This window comes from Kogia breviceps, chromosome 19 (assembly GCF_026419965.1).
Source record: "Kogia breviceps isolate mKogBre1 chromosome 19, mKogBre1 haplotype 1, whole genome shotgun sequence".
Taxonomy (NCBI): Eukaryota; Metazoa; Chordata; class Mammalia; order Artiodactyla; family Physeteridae; genus Kogia; species Kogia breviceps.
The window spans coordinates 16,263,356-16,280,676 of record NC_081328.1 but is presented as its reverse complement, the minus strand read 5'-3'; the positions used below and the strand labels follow the sequence as shown (position 1 = coordinate 16,280,676).

The 17,321-nt window shown below is 34.6% G+C and overlaps 1 protein-coding gene across 13 annotated transcripts in view; it reads right to left on the bottom strand.

Moving 5' to 3' along the window:
- Window positions 1-17,321, bottom strand: part of NF1 (neurofibromin 1) — a 245,207-nt gene that overhangs the window by 154,987 nt on the left and 72,899 nt on the right. For 7 of the 13 annotated variants that reach the window (XM_059047827.2, XM_067021113.1, XM_067021112.1 and 4 more), the window contains 4 exons: window positions 16,098-16,127; window positions 12,792-12,923; window positions 4,072-4,206; window positions 589-702 (listed from right to left, as the gene is read on the bottom strand). In XM_059047827.2, coding sequence (XP_058903810.1) covers window positions 589-702; window positions 4,072-4,206; window positions 12,792-12,923; window positions 16,098-16,127 — 411 coding nt within the window. The remainder of the gene's footprint in view (window positions 1-588; window positions 703-4,071; window positions 4,207-12,791; window positions 12,924-16,097; window positions 16,128-17,321) is intronic. The other 6 variants (XM_059047829.2, XM_059047832.2, XM_067021108.1 and 3 more) reach the window with 1 other exon arrangement.

Genomic DNA, 17,321 nt, shown 5'->3' with positions numbered 1-17,321 from the left:
AATCCAACAAACTAGTCAATATAACAAAAAAGAAGCAGACTCACAGATACAGAGCCCAAACTAGTGGTTACCAGTGGGAGGGAGTTTGGGGGGCAGGCAATACAGGCGCTGGGGAGTGGAAGGTACAAACTACTGGGTGTAAGATGGGCTCAAGAATATAATGCACAACATGGGGAATATAGGTAATATTTGGTAGTAACTGTAAAGGGAATATAACCTTTAAAAATTGGATTAAAAATTTTTTAAAATAAAATAAAAATTAAAGAAAAAATTTAAAAGGAATAGATTTTAAAAAGGAATGTACATAGGGCTTCCCTGGTGGCGCAGTGGTTGGGAGTCCGCCTGCCGATGCAGGGGACACCGGTTTGTGCCCCGGTCCGGGAAGATCCCACATGTCGCGGAGCGGCTGGACCCGTGAGCCATGGCCGCTGAGCCTGCACGTCCGGAGCCTGTGCCCCGCAACGGGAGAGGCCACAGCAGTGAGAGGCCCGTGTAACACAAAAACAACAACAACGACAAAAAAAAAAAAAGGGAATCTACATATTTACAACTTTACCTTCAAGAGCCTAGAATTCATTTTCCCCTTACCTCCATTGCTTCCTGAGCAATCTCTGGCATGTGTGACTGAGGAACCAGCTGGACCAGCCCTGTAATTAATTCTGCGGTACTGCCTTGAGTTTCAGGCCCCTGTTTTCTTGGATTCTGCAAAGAAAAAAGCAAATTTCAATTAAAAAAAAATCACTGGACAGAGGCTGAAGGGTGGAGGGAATGGAGACTGACTGCTAATGGGTTCTAGGTTTACTTTTGAGGTGATGAAAATGTTCTAGATGTTCTAGACCTAGATAGTGGTGATGGCTACACAACCTTGTAAATGTACCAAAACCAGTGAATTGTACACTTTAAACAGGTAAAAACTTCACGGTATGTGAATTTTACCTCAAAAATAATAATTGTGGGATTTTAAAAAAAAATCAAAACTGCTTTTGTTAAGAATTCTCTTAATCTACATCTATACTTGTTCATTAATGTGAACAGTATCCAGAGAAAATCCTAATTAAAAGAAAACAAAAACTAAGTATTAGCTTTTCAGTTAAGAAATTACATCAATAATGGAAGTAACACTTCCATTACAAGTAACACTACATTTTTTCAGCAACACTACATTGGCTAAATAATATACCTCTGCTTTGGAACTTCTGGTTTGGGATCTTAAAATTGCGGTGATGAAAGGCAAAGAATGTGCATGCTTGATGAGGACTACACGATTATCCTGTGTAGCACTCTTTTCCAGTATAAGGACCTACCCAAATCCACACAGGGCTACTAGAATCCACACCTCCAGATACCCATACTTCAGGCTTTTTCATTGTGGAAAGACATTGTATACAAAACAAAGCGGTATATAAATGTGAATATCTACCTATTTAAAGAGACTAAAATGCTTCCTGTAACTTGGAAGAATCTATTTATACTTCAAGCATATACGGTTCATTTAAGTGAGGCCAATTCAATTAGTGCCCATATTTTATTTTGTTAACTACATACTCTTTCCCATTACAACAATTAAGGTAAGCCCTCACCCCAATGTATCTATAATTCAAAAACTGTTTGCCTATTTTTCTGACATTTGTATTCATTCATTAATAACCCAATAACATTTACTGAACACCAAAGACACAACAAGTAAAAAAGACATGTTTCCTACCCTCTTGGAGCATGTAGTCTGGTAGGAAAGACAAACATCAATAAAATAATTAGATCAACAAGTTTAAATTGCAAATGAGAAAGAACTATGAAGTTACATGCTGCTATGAGCACCTGTAACAGGGAAATGTGGTCTAGGCAGGAATGCTTCCTTAGGGCAGTGATAACAGTTCAGAATTAGGAATTACTATGTCTAGAGGGTAGGGAAGCATACTGTAGGCAGAGGAACTGCAAGTGCACGGATAGGGATGAAGGAATGTAGTAAGAGGGAGTGAAGGCCATCATGACTAGAGTAAAGAAGACAAATATAATGCTAGATGTTGCAGAGGTGGTAGGTGGGAGTCAAATGCTGCAAAACCATATAGGTCTATTTGGAGTTTGCTTTTTTCCCAAAGCAACCTCAACTAAAAGGTTTTAAGCTGGGCAGAAAGCTTAAGATTCGCTTTTTGAAGATATCACCGTAACTTTAGTGCAGAGAAATGATTAAAAGAAAGCAAGAGATGATGCAAGCTGAGCAATGAGGAGGCTTGAAAAATTGAGAGTAGTATGAATTAGGAATAGAGAGGTAGAGATAGGAGAGAATAAAATCACATTACTTTAAAAAACCATGACTGAAATCAGTTAATAGTTATTCTTATATTTATTCTATTTACTGAGATTTAGATTTTTATAGGTAAAATATAAAATAATCAAATATTTACAATGAATCTTTCACTATTGTAACTTACCTTGGATTACTCTGAGCAAAGTTGTTTAACCACTAGATGGCAGCAAAGAAAATAACTTGTATTTTAAATGATCCTTTTCTGCTTGCTAAATTTTAAACGTGGAAAACAGCACTTTTTGCTTAAATTCTTGTTCCTTGACAATAAAGTATTTAACACAGAAGGCACTGGTGACTTTGATGTATTCTCTGATTCTGAACTATAGCTATGCAAACAGAGTGGTGCTAATATACGACATGCATGATGAAACACCACCCCAAGTAACCTGGGCTACATAACAAAGAAATGAGGGGGAAAAGTTATTTCATTCCTTTTATAAAGTCTCAATGATAGATTTTAGGACTTTTTCCACACCAAAGTTCTAACAATTTATTCTATTAGACTCCCAAATTTGGATGGGCTTTTCAAAGAGTTCAAAACAACATAGGCCTTTTTTGGGGGGGTCACTAATCCTTTTGGGAATTGTTTCTCTCTCATCTCTTTTCTCTCCAGAAAAAATATTTACATAAATACTTTTTTAAATTCAGAGGACTCAAAGAACTCTTGAAACTATGGACATCAAGTTATGAACTCCTATAGTATAGTAATTTGAAAAATATACCATCAAAATTAAAAGTACCCTTTAGCACTTAAAAAGCCTGTTGCTGAACAAAGCAATAGGAAATCGTTCTGTATGTTGCTCTCCAAGGACTGAAGAAATTCCACAGGGTTAAATATGTTATCCTATGAGCTTCACAATATATTTCTGTTATGTTTGGGGCATTAATAATATTAGTGTTAATGTTAACTGTATTTTATTAATAGTAATAATACATAACATTTATTTAGTGCTCATTACGCATTTATTTTGCATTGTTCCTAAAAGCATGACATGTACTATCTCAGTCTGCTTAACAAGCTAAGGTAGGAACTATTATTATCATCACAATATTTCAGATAAGAAAACTAAACACAGAGAGGTTAAGTCACCCAAATCACATAGCTAATATGTCTCCAGAACCCATGTTTTTCATCCTTTCACGTTATAACTGTCACTCATTTTCACCTGTTAGTTCCTAATTATCTTGTGTACTACAGTGACACTTTCAGCAATCTAATACCATCTGAGGCTGTTAAGAGCAGAGTAACCACAATAATTGAGCCCTAACCATACCCATTTTTAACTCCTTTTCCTCCCAATACAGTATACACAGGCAAAGCCAGTGATACTGAAAGGCTGATGACAGGAAGAAAGGGAGATGGAAAAACTCAATTTTTTGGCAATAGCAATTGGAGACTTAAAAAACCAACTGTGTAGATATAGGAAGCACTCAATTCATGGTTACTTCATTACATCTAAACCCCATCCCAGGATTATGCCTGTATAATATATAATCTGGTAGCCGGGTATGGACAGAAGATCTCACCAAAGTATGTTAGTTTAATGATAAGAAAAATTAAGACAAAAGGTTAAGAAATCTGATCTAATTATATTAGTATTCTCTGTAAGTTCGTTTTCTTAGGGATCTCTTAGGTTTCATGTATGATCAGGAAGGTCAGTAAGTGTTCTTCAGCTAACAATCACCTTCAAGGTTTTAGCTTTTCAGCTAAGCCAAACTAAGTTAGTATAATAATTTCAAGGCATTTTATAAAAAATACTTACACAAAGCAAGAGCTTTGGATCTGCATGAATTAGTTTCACCATGGACAAGAGAAGATACTTATAGCTTCTTGTCTCCAGGTCTGTAGGTTTTTCTTTAAATTTAAGGCTTGTTACTTTTTCTTTAAATGTAAGACTCTAAAAACAAAAACATGACATTCACCTTGTAAGAATCAGACATCAGAATCAGGATAATAGCTATTCAACTTTTTCAAGTAAATCTATTTTTAAAAAGCTTTGAAAAATAAAGGGACATATTTTACACCACCAAATGTGTAGTATTAGTAGAAACGTTCAATAGAAAGTATAAGATTAATATAATTAAGCTTGAAAAGCAAATAAAAATTATTTTTGCAAGATATTATTCTTATATTATCTAATAAAGTTTAAGTGAAAATCTGCTAAGATACTAAAAGTTTTAATATAAGGTTGACTCCTATGTTAAAAACAATTTTCCAAATGTGAAAATATTAGAGATAAAATATTTATTCTATAGTTCTCACAGATACATACAGTGAGCAACTCCTTTAACGAAACATCTCATACAGGTATACACAAATATTTCATAGAATCAATGACGTTATCAACTGTAAGATGCATCATCATTTTATGTACCACAAGGAATGAAAACTCACTGTCAATTGTAAGACATCATACAAATAAGATGAACCCCAATTTCAGAAATGTTAAATAGGTACTTCTTAGAATTGATGAAATATGCTACACAGGCAATCTCTGTATTTAACAGTTTAACTGTAAGATTTTTTTTTTCCTTTAATGGTATTCCATCTCTCTCAAGTTACAGAATGCATGTATTTTGCCTGAAGAACACTGATAAAACAGAGAAAGAATTCTTTGAGAAAAATTAAATCATGGAAAATGTGTTTCAATGACAGAGATAGTATGGTAGATGCTGTGTTAATACTATAATTATGGATGTTACTCAACTGGAAATCCAAAAATTATATTCTGGATCCAATACCACCTTTCTATCCATTCTTACAAAAATTTCCCCTTTTCCTTTAAAAGGAAACAAAAATGTATGCTTTTGACATGTATGTTTTTATATGCAAATACACAGATAGGAGAATATCCAGCATCTATGGACTCATAATAAAAATGTCCTTGTAAAAGGCTGAACTTCAAAGGTAAAAAGTAGAGATGCATATCGATAACATACAGCAATTACTGTCAATGTTTATATGTGAGAAATGCATTTGTTATTATGCCCAAGAACACTGAAGGTTTTGTCCTCAGTGTAGAAGAAAAACTATCTAATGTACTACAGGAATGTCACTACAGAAAATAAATAGCAAAACTTACAAATACAAGTTGCTTTTATATTTATAATCCCACAACAAACATCTTACCAAATATATTTAATAAATGCTGTTTTTACTGTTTGCTCCCATTAAACTTATTTTCTTTCTAAGTCGAAGTTAACACCGTAGATCAAGGTAAAACTTTTGTTAAACAAATTTATTTATTAAAATGTCACTAAGTGTAACTTTTCTTCCATGATGCAGCCATTGCACAGGAAAACGGAGCAGAGAACAATTAGCAGATATAAAAATTATCTATTTATTAACCATTTCCAAAAAGTAAATAACAGTTTGATTATATCATATCAATCTCAGATAGGAGCACACAAATTTTGTTCCAGGCATGGCTACCTAATACAAAATGTAAAACTTGATAAATTCTACACCATTCACAATTATTAACTTGAAATAGACTAGAGACTTAAATGTAAGACTGGAAACCATAAAACTTCCAGAAGAAAACAGAAAAAAAAAACTCATTGACATGAGTCTCGGCAATGATTTTTTTGTATATGACACCTAAAGCACAAACAACAAAATAACAAGTGGGGTGTTGTTTTTCAAACTAAAAAGCTTCTGCACAGGAAAAGAAATGATTAACAAAATGAAAAGACAACCTAGGGAATGGAAAAAATTTGCAAATCATAAATTGATAAGTGGTTAATATCCAAGATACGTAAAGAATTCACGTATCTCAAGAGCAAAAACCAAATAATCCAATTTTAAAAGGGGCAAAGGACACGAATAAACATTTTTCCAAAGAAGACATACAAACAGCCAACAGACACATGAAAAGGTACTCAAATCACTAACCATCAGGGAAATGAAAATAAAGCCACAATGAGCTATCACCTCACACCTGTGACAATGACTATCATCAAAAAGACAAAAGGTAACAAATGCTGGTGAAGATGTGGAGAAAAGGGAACCCTTGTGCACTACTGGTGGGATTTAACTGGTACAGCCACTAGGGAAAACAGTATGGTGGTTCCTCAAAAAATTAACAATAGAATTACCATAAGATCCAGCAATTCTACTTTTGGGTATTTGTCCAAAGAAAATGAAAACACTATGTCAAAGATATATCTGCATCCCTATGTTCACTGCAGCATTACTTACAATAGCCAACACATGGAAACAAGTGTCATGAAACTGTGGTGTACACACACACACACACACACACACACACAGAGTGGATTATTATTCAACCATAAAAAAGAAGGAAATCCTGCCATTTGGACAACATGAGTGGACTTGGAGGGCATTATACTAAGTGAAATGAGTCAGAGAGAGAAAGACAAATACTGTATGATCTCACTTATATGTGGTATCTTAAAAACAAAACAAAACAAAAAACAAACTCATAGAAAAAGAGCTCAGATTTCTGGTTACCAGACACAGGGAGTAGAGGTTGGGAGAATTGGATGAAAATGGTCAAAAGATACAAACTTTCAGTTATAAGGTAACTAAGTACTGGGGATGTACAACATGATGACTATAGTTAACACTGCTGTATGGAAAGTTGTTAAGAAAGTAGATCCTGAGTTCCCATCACAAGGAAAAAACCTTTTTTTCTTTTTTTTTCGTATATACATGAAATGATGGATGTTAACCTAACATATTGTGGTAATCATTTCACAGTATATGAAACTTAAGTTATTATGCAGTACATCTTAAACTCATACTGCTGTGGGTCAATTATATCTCAATAAAACCAGGGGAAACTCATATAGTGCTGTGGGTCAATTATATCTCAATAAAACCAGGAGAAAAGACTTGAAAAATTTAAATAAATTTTTCAATTCAAATACCTTTTAATTAGTGACCATTAGTGGGTTACATAAAGTCAAACATAACATGCTAAAGAAGAAAGATATTTCTTGGCTAGAAATGTAAGAAAAATAAACCATCCATTAATTTATTAATTAATCTTCCACATTGCAAATAATAGTAGGAATCCAACCTGGTATATGCACATTGTCCAAAGAGGAGAGGCAGTCATGCCCAGGAAAAAATTCATGAATCAGAGTACTCAGGTGTTTATGAAGGGCTGAAACCATCTGTTAAGTTAATTAAGGCCATGACTGAATTATAGGCATGTAAGAAGCATGTGCTAAGCCAGGATCCCCTTTAAGAAGGAAAATTTTCGTGAAGAATTTACACATATTATTAACAGGCTATCTTATTTTTTTTTTTTTTTTTTTTGCGGTATGCGGGCCTCTCACTGTGTGGCCTCTCCCGTTGAGGAGCACAGGCTCCGGACGCGCAGGCTCAGCGGCCATGGCTCACGGGCCCAGCCGCTCCGCGACATGTGGGATCCTCCCGGACCAGGGCACGAACCCGTGTCTCCTGCATCGGCAGGCGGATTCTCAACCACTGCGCCACCAGGGAAGCCCCAGGCTATCTTATTTTTAAAACATAAATGATTAGTGCTTAGATAAATATCTCAAATTTTTAAAAATACTACAAAAGTACAAAATGGAGAAGCTATGTTCATATGAAAAAGGCTAAAGAGTTTAAATGATTAAAAGTTTAATCTAAAATAATACAATCTTTGACTGTATTAGTAGAAACATCATATGCAGACACAGCAGGTTAACAGTTTTCATCAATTATTATTCCACATCTAGAACACTAAACTCAGACCTTAATATGTCATTTTCATTGAAAAAAAGCAATGAAGATTCTTTCCAGAAGAGAAGCATACCAGATGGAGGAGGGTTTTGAAAGCAGGTCAAGTAAGAAATTCAACAAATATGTACTAGATGCCTATGACGTGCCAGATACTGTTCTAGGAAACAGGAACTGGGTGCTGGACATGCCAGACAAGGCTCCTGCTTTCATCAAGCTAAAACAAGGGTAGGGGAAGACAGATGAAGAACTGGAAAGACACTGGACTGAATGTTGACTATTTACTAACCATGTGATGATATGTCATTCATTTAACAGTACTTGTGCCTCAGTTTCCTTAGCTGTAAAAACAGAGGAAACAAAGTTCATACCTACACACACTTTTGAAGAACCCTTAGCAGTACAGTATAACTTTATTCAAATATGTGCAGTGCTGTCTTTGTGTGCATGTGTATGGATCTTGTTTTCTTTATTTGATCTCCTGTGCCACTTTTTTTTCAAATTGGAGTATAGTTGCTTTACAATACTGTTAGTTTATACTGCACAGCAAAGTGAATCAGCTATACATATACATGCTATACATATACATATATCCCCTCTTTTTTGGAGTTCCTTCTAATTTAGGTCACCACAGAGCACTGAGTAGAGTTCCCTGTGCTCTACAGTAGGTTCTCATTAGTTATCTATTTTATACATAGTATCGAAAGTGTATATATGTCAATCCCAACCTCCCAATTAATCCCACCCCCCTGCAGTGCTGTCTTATGGAAGAATCAGAAGGGTTCTATAGAGCTCCAGAAAAAGAGAGAGGATCATGATAGCTGGGAGTCATAGGGACATGAGTTGATCTTGGTTGGAGAAAAATTTTTAAATACTTGGCTCTTTACAGAAAGAAATTTATCCATATCCAAAATACAGAGTAGTTGTAAAGCCTAGTAACACTAATTATTTTAACTTGACACAATGAACTCCTTGATTACTTCTGCAGCAAACTGAAAGCTAAGGCTTATCAGAGCCACAAATTATCTGAGGCAATGCAAATAAGGACAACCCACTTGAACATATCATGTCATACAGTGGTTCTCAACTGGGGGCAATTTTGTTCCCCAGGGAATATCTGAAATATGTCTGTAGACATTTTGTTTATCATGACTGGCTGGGGGGCAAGGGATGCTACTGGTGTCAGTAGACGCTAAAGATGCTGTTAAACATCCCACAATGCACAAGACAGTCCCCTACAACAAAGAATTAACCATGCCAAAATGTCAGTAGTGCCGAAGTTGGGAAACCCTGATGTAAAGTATCTCTAAACCATTCATTATGTATACTTGACTGTTTCCAGACTTTATGGGCACTTTAGTTGGCTCTTCATTAGAAGTTTTCAAGCAAAACCTACAAGACTGGTATCTCTGTGACTGTTTAGCTCATCATGCTTCCCTGGCATTAACAATGTGCTTGGCAGCTAGTGCAAATTCGATACCTCCTGTATTTGTTGTCAGACTGCTCACTCACCAGGCTTAAGACAGGTAAGATTCACCTTAAGGATCATCCAAATTGAAGCATTTTCTTATCCTAAACAATTATTTCATAGTAGATTTGATGATTATTTCCCCTGATAAGAGTATCAGCTAGAGCCTGGATGGGAGGGGAGTTTGGGGGAGAATGGATACATGTATATGTATGGCTGAGCTGCTTTGTTGTACACCTGAAACTATCACAACATCATCAATCAGCTATACTCCCATATAAAATAAGAAGTTTAAAAAAAAAAAAAGAGTATCAGCCAGGAAGCTGTCCCTTGGCCATTATGTACAAATACACATACATATAAAATTTCACAGACTTCCCTGGTGGCACAGTGGTTAAGAATCCGCCTGCTGGACTTCCCTGGTGGCACAGTGGTTAAGAATCTGCCTGCCAATGCAGGGGACATAGGTTCGAGCCCTGGCCCGGGAAGATCCCACATGCCGTGGAACAACTAAGCCCATACACCACAACTACTGAGCCTGAGTTCTAGAGCCCTCAAGCCACAACTCCTGAGCCCACGTGCCACAACTACTGAAGCCTGCGTGCCTAGAGCCCGTGCTCTGCAACAAGAGAAGCCACCGCAATGAGAAGCAAACCCACTGCAACGAAGAGTAGCCCCCGCTCACCGCAACTAGAGAAAGCCCGCACACAGCAATGAAGACCCAACACAGCCAAAAATAAATAAATACATAAATTAATTTAAAAAAAAATCCGCCTGCCAATGCAGGGGACACGGGTTCAATCCCTAGTCCAGGCCCACATGCCGCGGAGCAACTAAGCCCGTGAGCCACAACGACTGAGCCCACGCGCTTAGAGCCTGTGCTCCACAACAGGAGAAGCCACCGCAAAGAGAAGCCCGCACGCCACAACTAGAGAAAGCCTGCACGCAGCAATGAAGACCCAATGCAGCCATAAATAAATAAATTTATTTTTTTAAAAATATGCCTTAAAAGAAAATTTCACACACGTGTATACATATAAATACACAGATATAAATAGCTTGAGAAAGATTTTTGAAAACTATATATATACTGATACTTTCAGAGAATAATTAGAAATAAAAACTAAATTCTTATCACAGGTGTCCTGGGACCAAAGTAAGTCTAGTTATGGCTTTTATGAAATACTTATCATAAATAGTGTGTATAGTATGTAGCTCCTAGAATCAGCTAATAACTAGGGCTAAGAAGTAAAATAACTTCTAAATGCAGGGAACATGTTCAGACTACCAAGAAAGTTTTGTTTTTGTTCAAAAAAATAATTTAGTTTCATTTTCTTTCACTTTTCTTATAGACAGCTGGTAAACTAGATACTGAAGTCAAATTGGAAATGAATATCAACTTTTCACCAATTCCTGTTACTGGTGGCCATTAATTTTCTACTGAAAGAGGCAGAAAACTTAAAACAAAAGTCAAAGCTCTGGGACTTCCTTGGTGATGCAGTGGTTAAGAATCCACATGCCAATGCAGGGGACACGGGTTCGAGCCCTGGTACGGAAGATCCCACATGCTGCAGAGCAACTAAGCCCATGTGCCACAACTACTCTGAGCCTGCACTCTAGAGCCCACAAGCCACAACTACTGAGCCCACAAGCCACAACTACTGAGCCCACCTGCCACAACTACTGAAGCCCGTGCACCTAGAGCCCGTGCTCCACAAGAGAAGCCACCGCAATGAGAAGCCCACGCACCCCCAACAAAGAGTAGCCCCCGCTCTCCACAACTAGAGAAAGCCCATGTGCAGCAACGAAGACCCAACACAGCCAATAAATAAATTAAATTAAATTAAATTTAAAAGTCAAAGTAACTTCCCAGAGGATATTTGGAATGAATAAATAGGTCAGTAAATAATTTTTTAAGTTTATTTTAAGTCATTTTCTAAAACTTTTTAAAAATGAATGTCAAGTTAATAACATTTAAGTAGCTATTATTTATGTTTATCTCAAATTAATTTATACTTGGATTGAAATTTTCATTTTTTTTTAAATTAAGTACGTGGCATTACAAAAACTAAAGATAACTTTGCATTTTATTTAATAAAATATGACTGCCATGCTCTTTTGGCTATAGTTTTTGGAGCTAAATTATCCCAAAATATGTGGTGTAGCAAACTTCTCTATTTGAACATCTAAGATAAACAATCCTCAGAGACAATGGCTGACAACTGGATCAGAGTGAACTAGAACTATATAAAACCAAAATATTTTACTGACTGAGGGAACTTGGAGAAAGAGACGTATGCCAGGAAGAAAGCTGTTTCAATTATCTTTTAAGTGTGAAGTGGCTAATTTACTATTAAAACCAATAGGTGACAACATGCCACATTTTCATGTGAAATGACATGATGTGACTATAATGGTAACTATACACAGAAAAGTCAAAGAAACCAGGGACTTTTCTGAGGTAGTTACAATGGTCATACATACAGCCACAGAAGCCCACTGCCATGCGAAACAGTCACTGGTTGGCATCTGATCATGTGAGCGACAGCAGCCAAAAAGAACAGAAAATAAGAAGCAGAAGACAAAGCACTACCAATCAATGTCAAGAGCTGCCATGTATAATACTCCTGCTATACATGAATACCAAGAAATGACTTCTACCATCTTCTAATTGTCTTTTAAAATTGGTTCTATATGAGTTTCCAAATTAAGAGTATTAATCTGTGAGAATGCTTATTTGAAAGTATCTACTTTTATTAAGTTTAGACAGAGTCAAACTTTAATATCAAAGTGCCTATCATTTTAAATGTTCAAAGCATGTTTAATGAAATATGAAATATTTTTATTTTAAATATAAACTTTAAATTTTATCTGTAATTTCCTGTGTGCAATATTCAGCCTCCAATGGGCAAAACGGTACATTAGGAGGAACATTCACTCTAACCCAGGAGTCAGCTTCCCTTACTCACCCCCAAAAGATGAGGAGCTAATCAAAATATTTTGGTTCACAAGGAAAAATTAAAGGAAAAAGAAACTAAAAAAAGAAAAAGTGACATTCATTAAGATTTTAACAGCATTTTGTTAGAAAATATCTCTAAGAAAAGTTAAACTCACTGAAATAGTGGAAACATACATCATTAACTAGTATTGCAACAATATTGCAGTATTCAACATACCACAATACTTACTGAAAAAAAAGGTCTCCTTTGATTTTCTAAAAAAATCAAAACAGCAAGAATGGGATAAAGACACTGAAAATGCAACTGCAAAAGGTGGAATTCAAAATTCATGATTAATCTTACCGGTGCCATTCGTATTGCTGGGTGCGCTCCACAACCCTGGACTGCTTTATGAAGTGTTTCACCAAACATATTTCGAAGTTCAACTGAGTGACAATATACGGCATCGATCTTAGGCCACCAATCCAATGCAGACTGGAGAAAAACAGAGACCGTAAGAAAGGAAAAGTCCAAATTTGCATGAGTTATATGCTCTGGTAATCACTGTAGTTTTATGGTTTATCACTTTGTGAGAAATTTCCTAAGACCATGCAAACACACACTGATTTCCAAAGTCTTCAAGTAATGTCTTTAATTCAAACGCCAAACCATACATCTATTTTAAAATATCATAATGAACATGAAACAAATCGCTCACTACATAAGCATGAGCATTTGAGACTGTCTTTTCTCACTGATAATCTAGTGAATCTGAAAAACAAAGTTTTTAGAGGGCTAATTCTGTAGGCAATCTTTTTCTTTTTTATAAGTTTAATGTTTTATACATTTCAAAAACATATGCATATATAGTATATATTTTCCCAAGGCAAGAATGCTATTATCAGTTTTAAAAGAGATTAGTGGTTCAACACAGTGTTGAAGGAATATGTGATAAACCATTACTTATATGCCTACAGACAAACAACAATGATAATTACAACATGAAATTAGTAAATGAGATAAAGCTATTAGTAAACCTATAATCTTAAATTGATATGCAATGATGGCGCAATACATGAGAAGACTAATGATCACCACAAAGACCAAATGATCATAGCTAAGTATTTTTTTAAAGTAATCATTTTATGTAAATATTTTTCTACAGTTTAACCTGTTTATTTAGTTTTTTATGTTTGTTTTGTTTTTGTTTATTTAGTTTTGATTCTAGTGTTTAGTGCCTATTTTACTTGAAAGTGCATCTTTTACTTTTAAATGAATTAATTACTATATTATGAAAAATGACAATTATGAAAATCACTAAAATTATTAAGTTTGTCTATCAGTGAATACAAAAATGACTGGATGAATTTTCACTACATATAGAGAGTATGCAAGGAATTGGATGACTTAAAATACAGGTTTCCAATTTATAATACTCCTGCTATAAGAAATACCTGAAAGAACAATTTGAAACACTAGATAAGGGGATGTGATAGCTTCACATCATATTCCCAAGTTCCTTCTAATTTGAAACTAAGCTAATTAAATTCTCAACATTTAATTTTTTTAGCCATAACTCTCAGAATATTTAGAGTAGCATCAGGTTATATTACCTAAACCCCAAATTTTGGATTACAAACTCTGTTTACTGGATAGTATATTATAAAACCAACTTATAAAATATAATCAATACTGAACTCCATTTATGAAAAAACTCCTAAGTTATGAGGGAATAAATACTTTTATTTGGATAGTATGATTGTTTCTATTTTTCTCTCAAACTCTTACTTTATTTATTTCCTAACAAATGATCAAGTTTTATTAGTTTTGTTATATAATGAATTCCTTAAATGTTAGTCAATTTGGTCACCTGACTTGCACAGAGCAATCAACACACCTTGATTTCCATATATCTACTAATTTATACAGCTTGTGTTAATCAGCTTAAAGTAACAAAGACTGAAAAATCACAAAATGCTTGGAGATAAGGGTCCTCCTCACTCTACTGACCCTATAATATCTTGTCAGAAACTGCAGAACTAAAGACATATGCATCCCATGTAACATCCTATCCAAACTACTATGTCATTTCGATGGCTGTTGAAATTGTATCGTGGTACCAGGTACACCCTATTAAATAACTTGATTTTAACTTAAGATTTAGTCATTTTCAAAATTTCTATTTTTCATAATATATAAAGTCATTCATTTTAAAGTAAAATTTAAAGATACACTTTCAAATAAAATAGGCACTAAAACCTAGACATCATGTAGCTGGTAAAAATTTTAGTTTTCCAAGTAGTTATTAAATGTGTCCTTTCTGAAACTAGTCAATTAAGGTAGCCTTATTCTTTTTTGTCCTTGAAAATTCTAAGTTCATTCCCAAACAAATGGCAATACTTTCATAATATAAGCAAACCATGTGGCAATTCTTCAAGATTATTTCAATAAATTTCACATGACTTGGAAATAGTTTCTTCAACCAAACCCTCTCAAAAGAATGAGATCATCTCATTCTCAATATGTGAACTATCCATAAGTAAACTACACTAAACTGCCATAAGGAAAAAACAATACTAAGTACTATACCAGCTATAGCATGTTCCACTGATGGGAGAGATATTTGGTTCATATATGTATATATTATTTCTTTAATTGCCCAATTATAACAACATATCTAATCTAACCTAAAGGAAGCGTATAAAGATTAAGCACATAACACAGATCTTTTAACTACAATTCATCTCTTATGGCATTCCGTAATAAAAAAGGTGACAGTACTACACGTACCATTTTAGAAACTGATAAAAGCTTAAATTATAATCAAATTCACATAGTGACTGGATTTTCAGATTTCTTAAGAAGAAACAGTGGACTCTTTTAGACCTAAACACAGTACTTATGAACTGAATATGAGTATGTTTCACCAAAGCAAAACAAAACTGCAAACATCATTACTGCTTCTACATACACCCCCAAAACCACATCAGTAAAACATTTATCTAATTTGAGAATGTGGTAATTTTTAAAAATCTGTGAGCTAGCTGAAAAAGCAAGGAAGAAGAAAACTTACGAGGTGTATTGAACCAAGAATCATTTAGAAGGAAATCTTATACTACAAATAAATTTAAGATTAGGAGTCCAAATATCTAAGAAAAATTTTATGTGCTTTTAAGACAGAATATTTCCATAATATCTGCATTGAGATTCTATAATAGTCAATTCCATAAATTAGCATATTTACTTTATACATAGTCCTTTTCAATCAGAAATTACTTCAGATTCAGTATCTCTTAGCCTCAAACCAAAGGAAAGAAAAACCCTAACAAGAAACAATTTATCAAACAATCTATTATAATAAAGTATCATTATCTAAGGTCCAACTATAAAAGATATTTTATAGACTCAAATTTATGTTCCTTTTCAAGCTAGTCATTAAAAGGTTACTAACACTTAATATTTTAAAAGTTAGTCAATATAGGTTTTTCTTTATAAAAACAGATTTCATATTTATGTGGCCTCTGATACAGACACACTCCACCTTCACACATGCAGTACTCATTAGAGTACAGAAGGATGCACAACCACTTGACCATATACATTGAGGCATGCATGAAGTACCACTCCAGGCATGCTTTAAACCCACAAAGGAGCAGCTCAGCCACTTACAGCAGTGCCAAGTCCATGCTTGAAAGTGCTCTATATATTCAATTGTAGACAAAAATATTTCACAATTAAAGTAACTAGCCACAGAGTATCAAAAAAGTATACACTTGGGTTTATTAAATACAAGCTTTAAGCATTTATGTAAACCATACACTCTAATAAATAGAATGTTTTTAGTATTATAAACCAAAGGAGAAAAAAGTAATAATATGTTATTTCTGAATTACACATAAACATGAAGGGTAAAAATCACTGCTTTTTTAAATTAATGGCCTTGAAAGTAAACCTCAAGGGTACAATGTCTTCGCTCATTACACTGGCAAAAGCAAAATAAAAATTTTTCTAAGTTTTTAATATAAACATACCTTATCTGAAATATCAGATTCATTAAACTTTCCCTTTTGCAAAAAACTGTAGTTAATGTTACTTCTACCTATAACTGATCCTCAACTGAGAAAGGAATCATTCCCTCAGGCATTTTTAGTTATTCATAGTGTCTGGGGGCAGAGATGGGAGAGGAGGGAAATGGCAAAAAAGGTATTTAATGAAATGAGGACCAGGGATGCTAAATGTCCTACAATGCACAAGGCAGTCCTGCATTGTAAAGACTGTCCTGACCAAAAATGCTACTAGCACCCCACTGAGAAAAACCAAATGTGTCACTGCATAGTTTTATTAATAGTTATTATTCCTCTGCAGGAATGGATAAAAAAAATGTGGCAGAATTTGATATAGTTCAATACATCCAAGGCAAATGAAGGTGAGGAGGATATTTTTAACTCACTAGAGACACTCTTTTAAAATGAAATTTGATTATAAAGAGGACAAATATACCTAAGTTATCAACGATTAAAGTCCTTTTTAAGGGAGGAAAACAGGAAAAAGTTGAACAATTTACACTTACATGTGAATATCTAAAAATGGATAAAAGTGGAGCTATGGTAAATAACACTTGAATACCTTCAAAATATGATCAGAAGAACAGAATTTTTTTAAATCCATGGTCCAAATCTAATATGGTTACTATCTTTGTACTTGATGTACTCACATCAGAGTCGAAGGTTTCACAAGTACCTTTTAATTAGTTTGCTTATTTTGTCTGATACGCTTTTATATCATGTAAACACCTCTAAGTGTTAACGTTTCATTTGTTTAAGGAAGACTAAAAAGTGCAATCTAATATGGTCTCACCATTTTTTTAATATACGTAATGGGCTACAACATAAA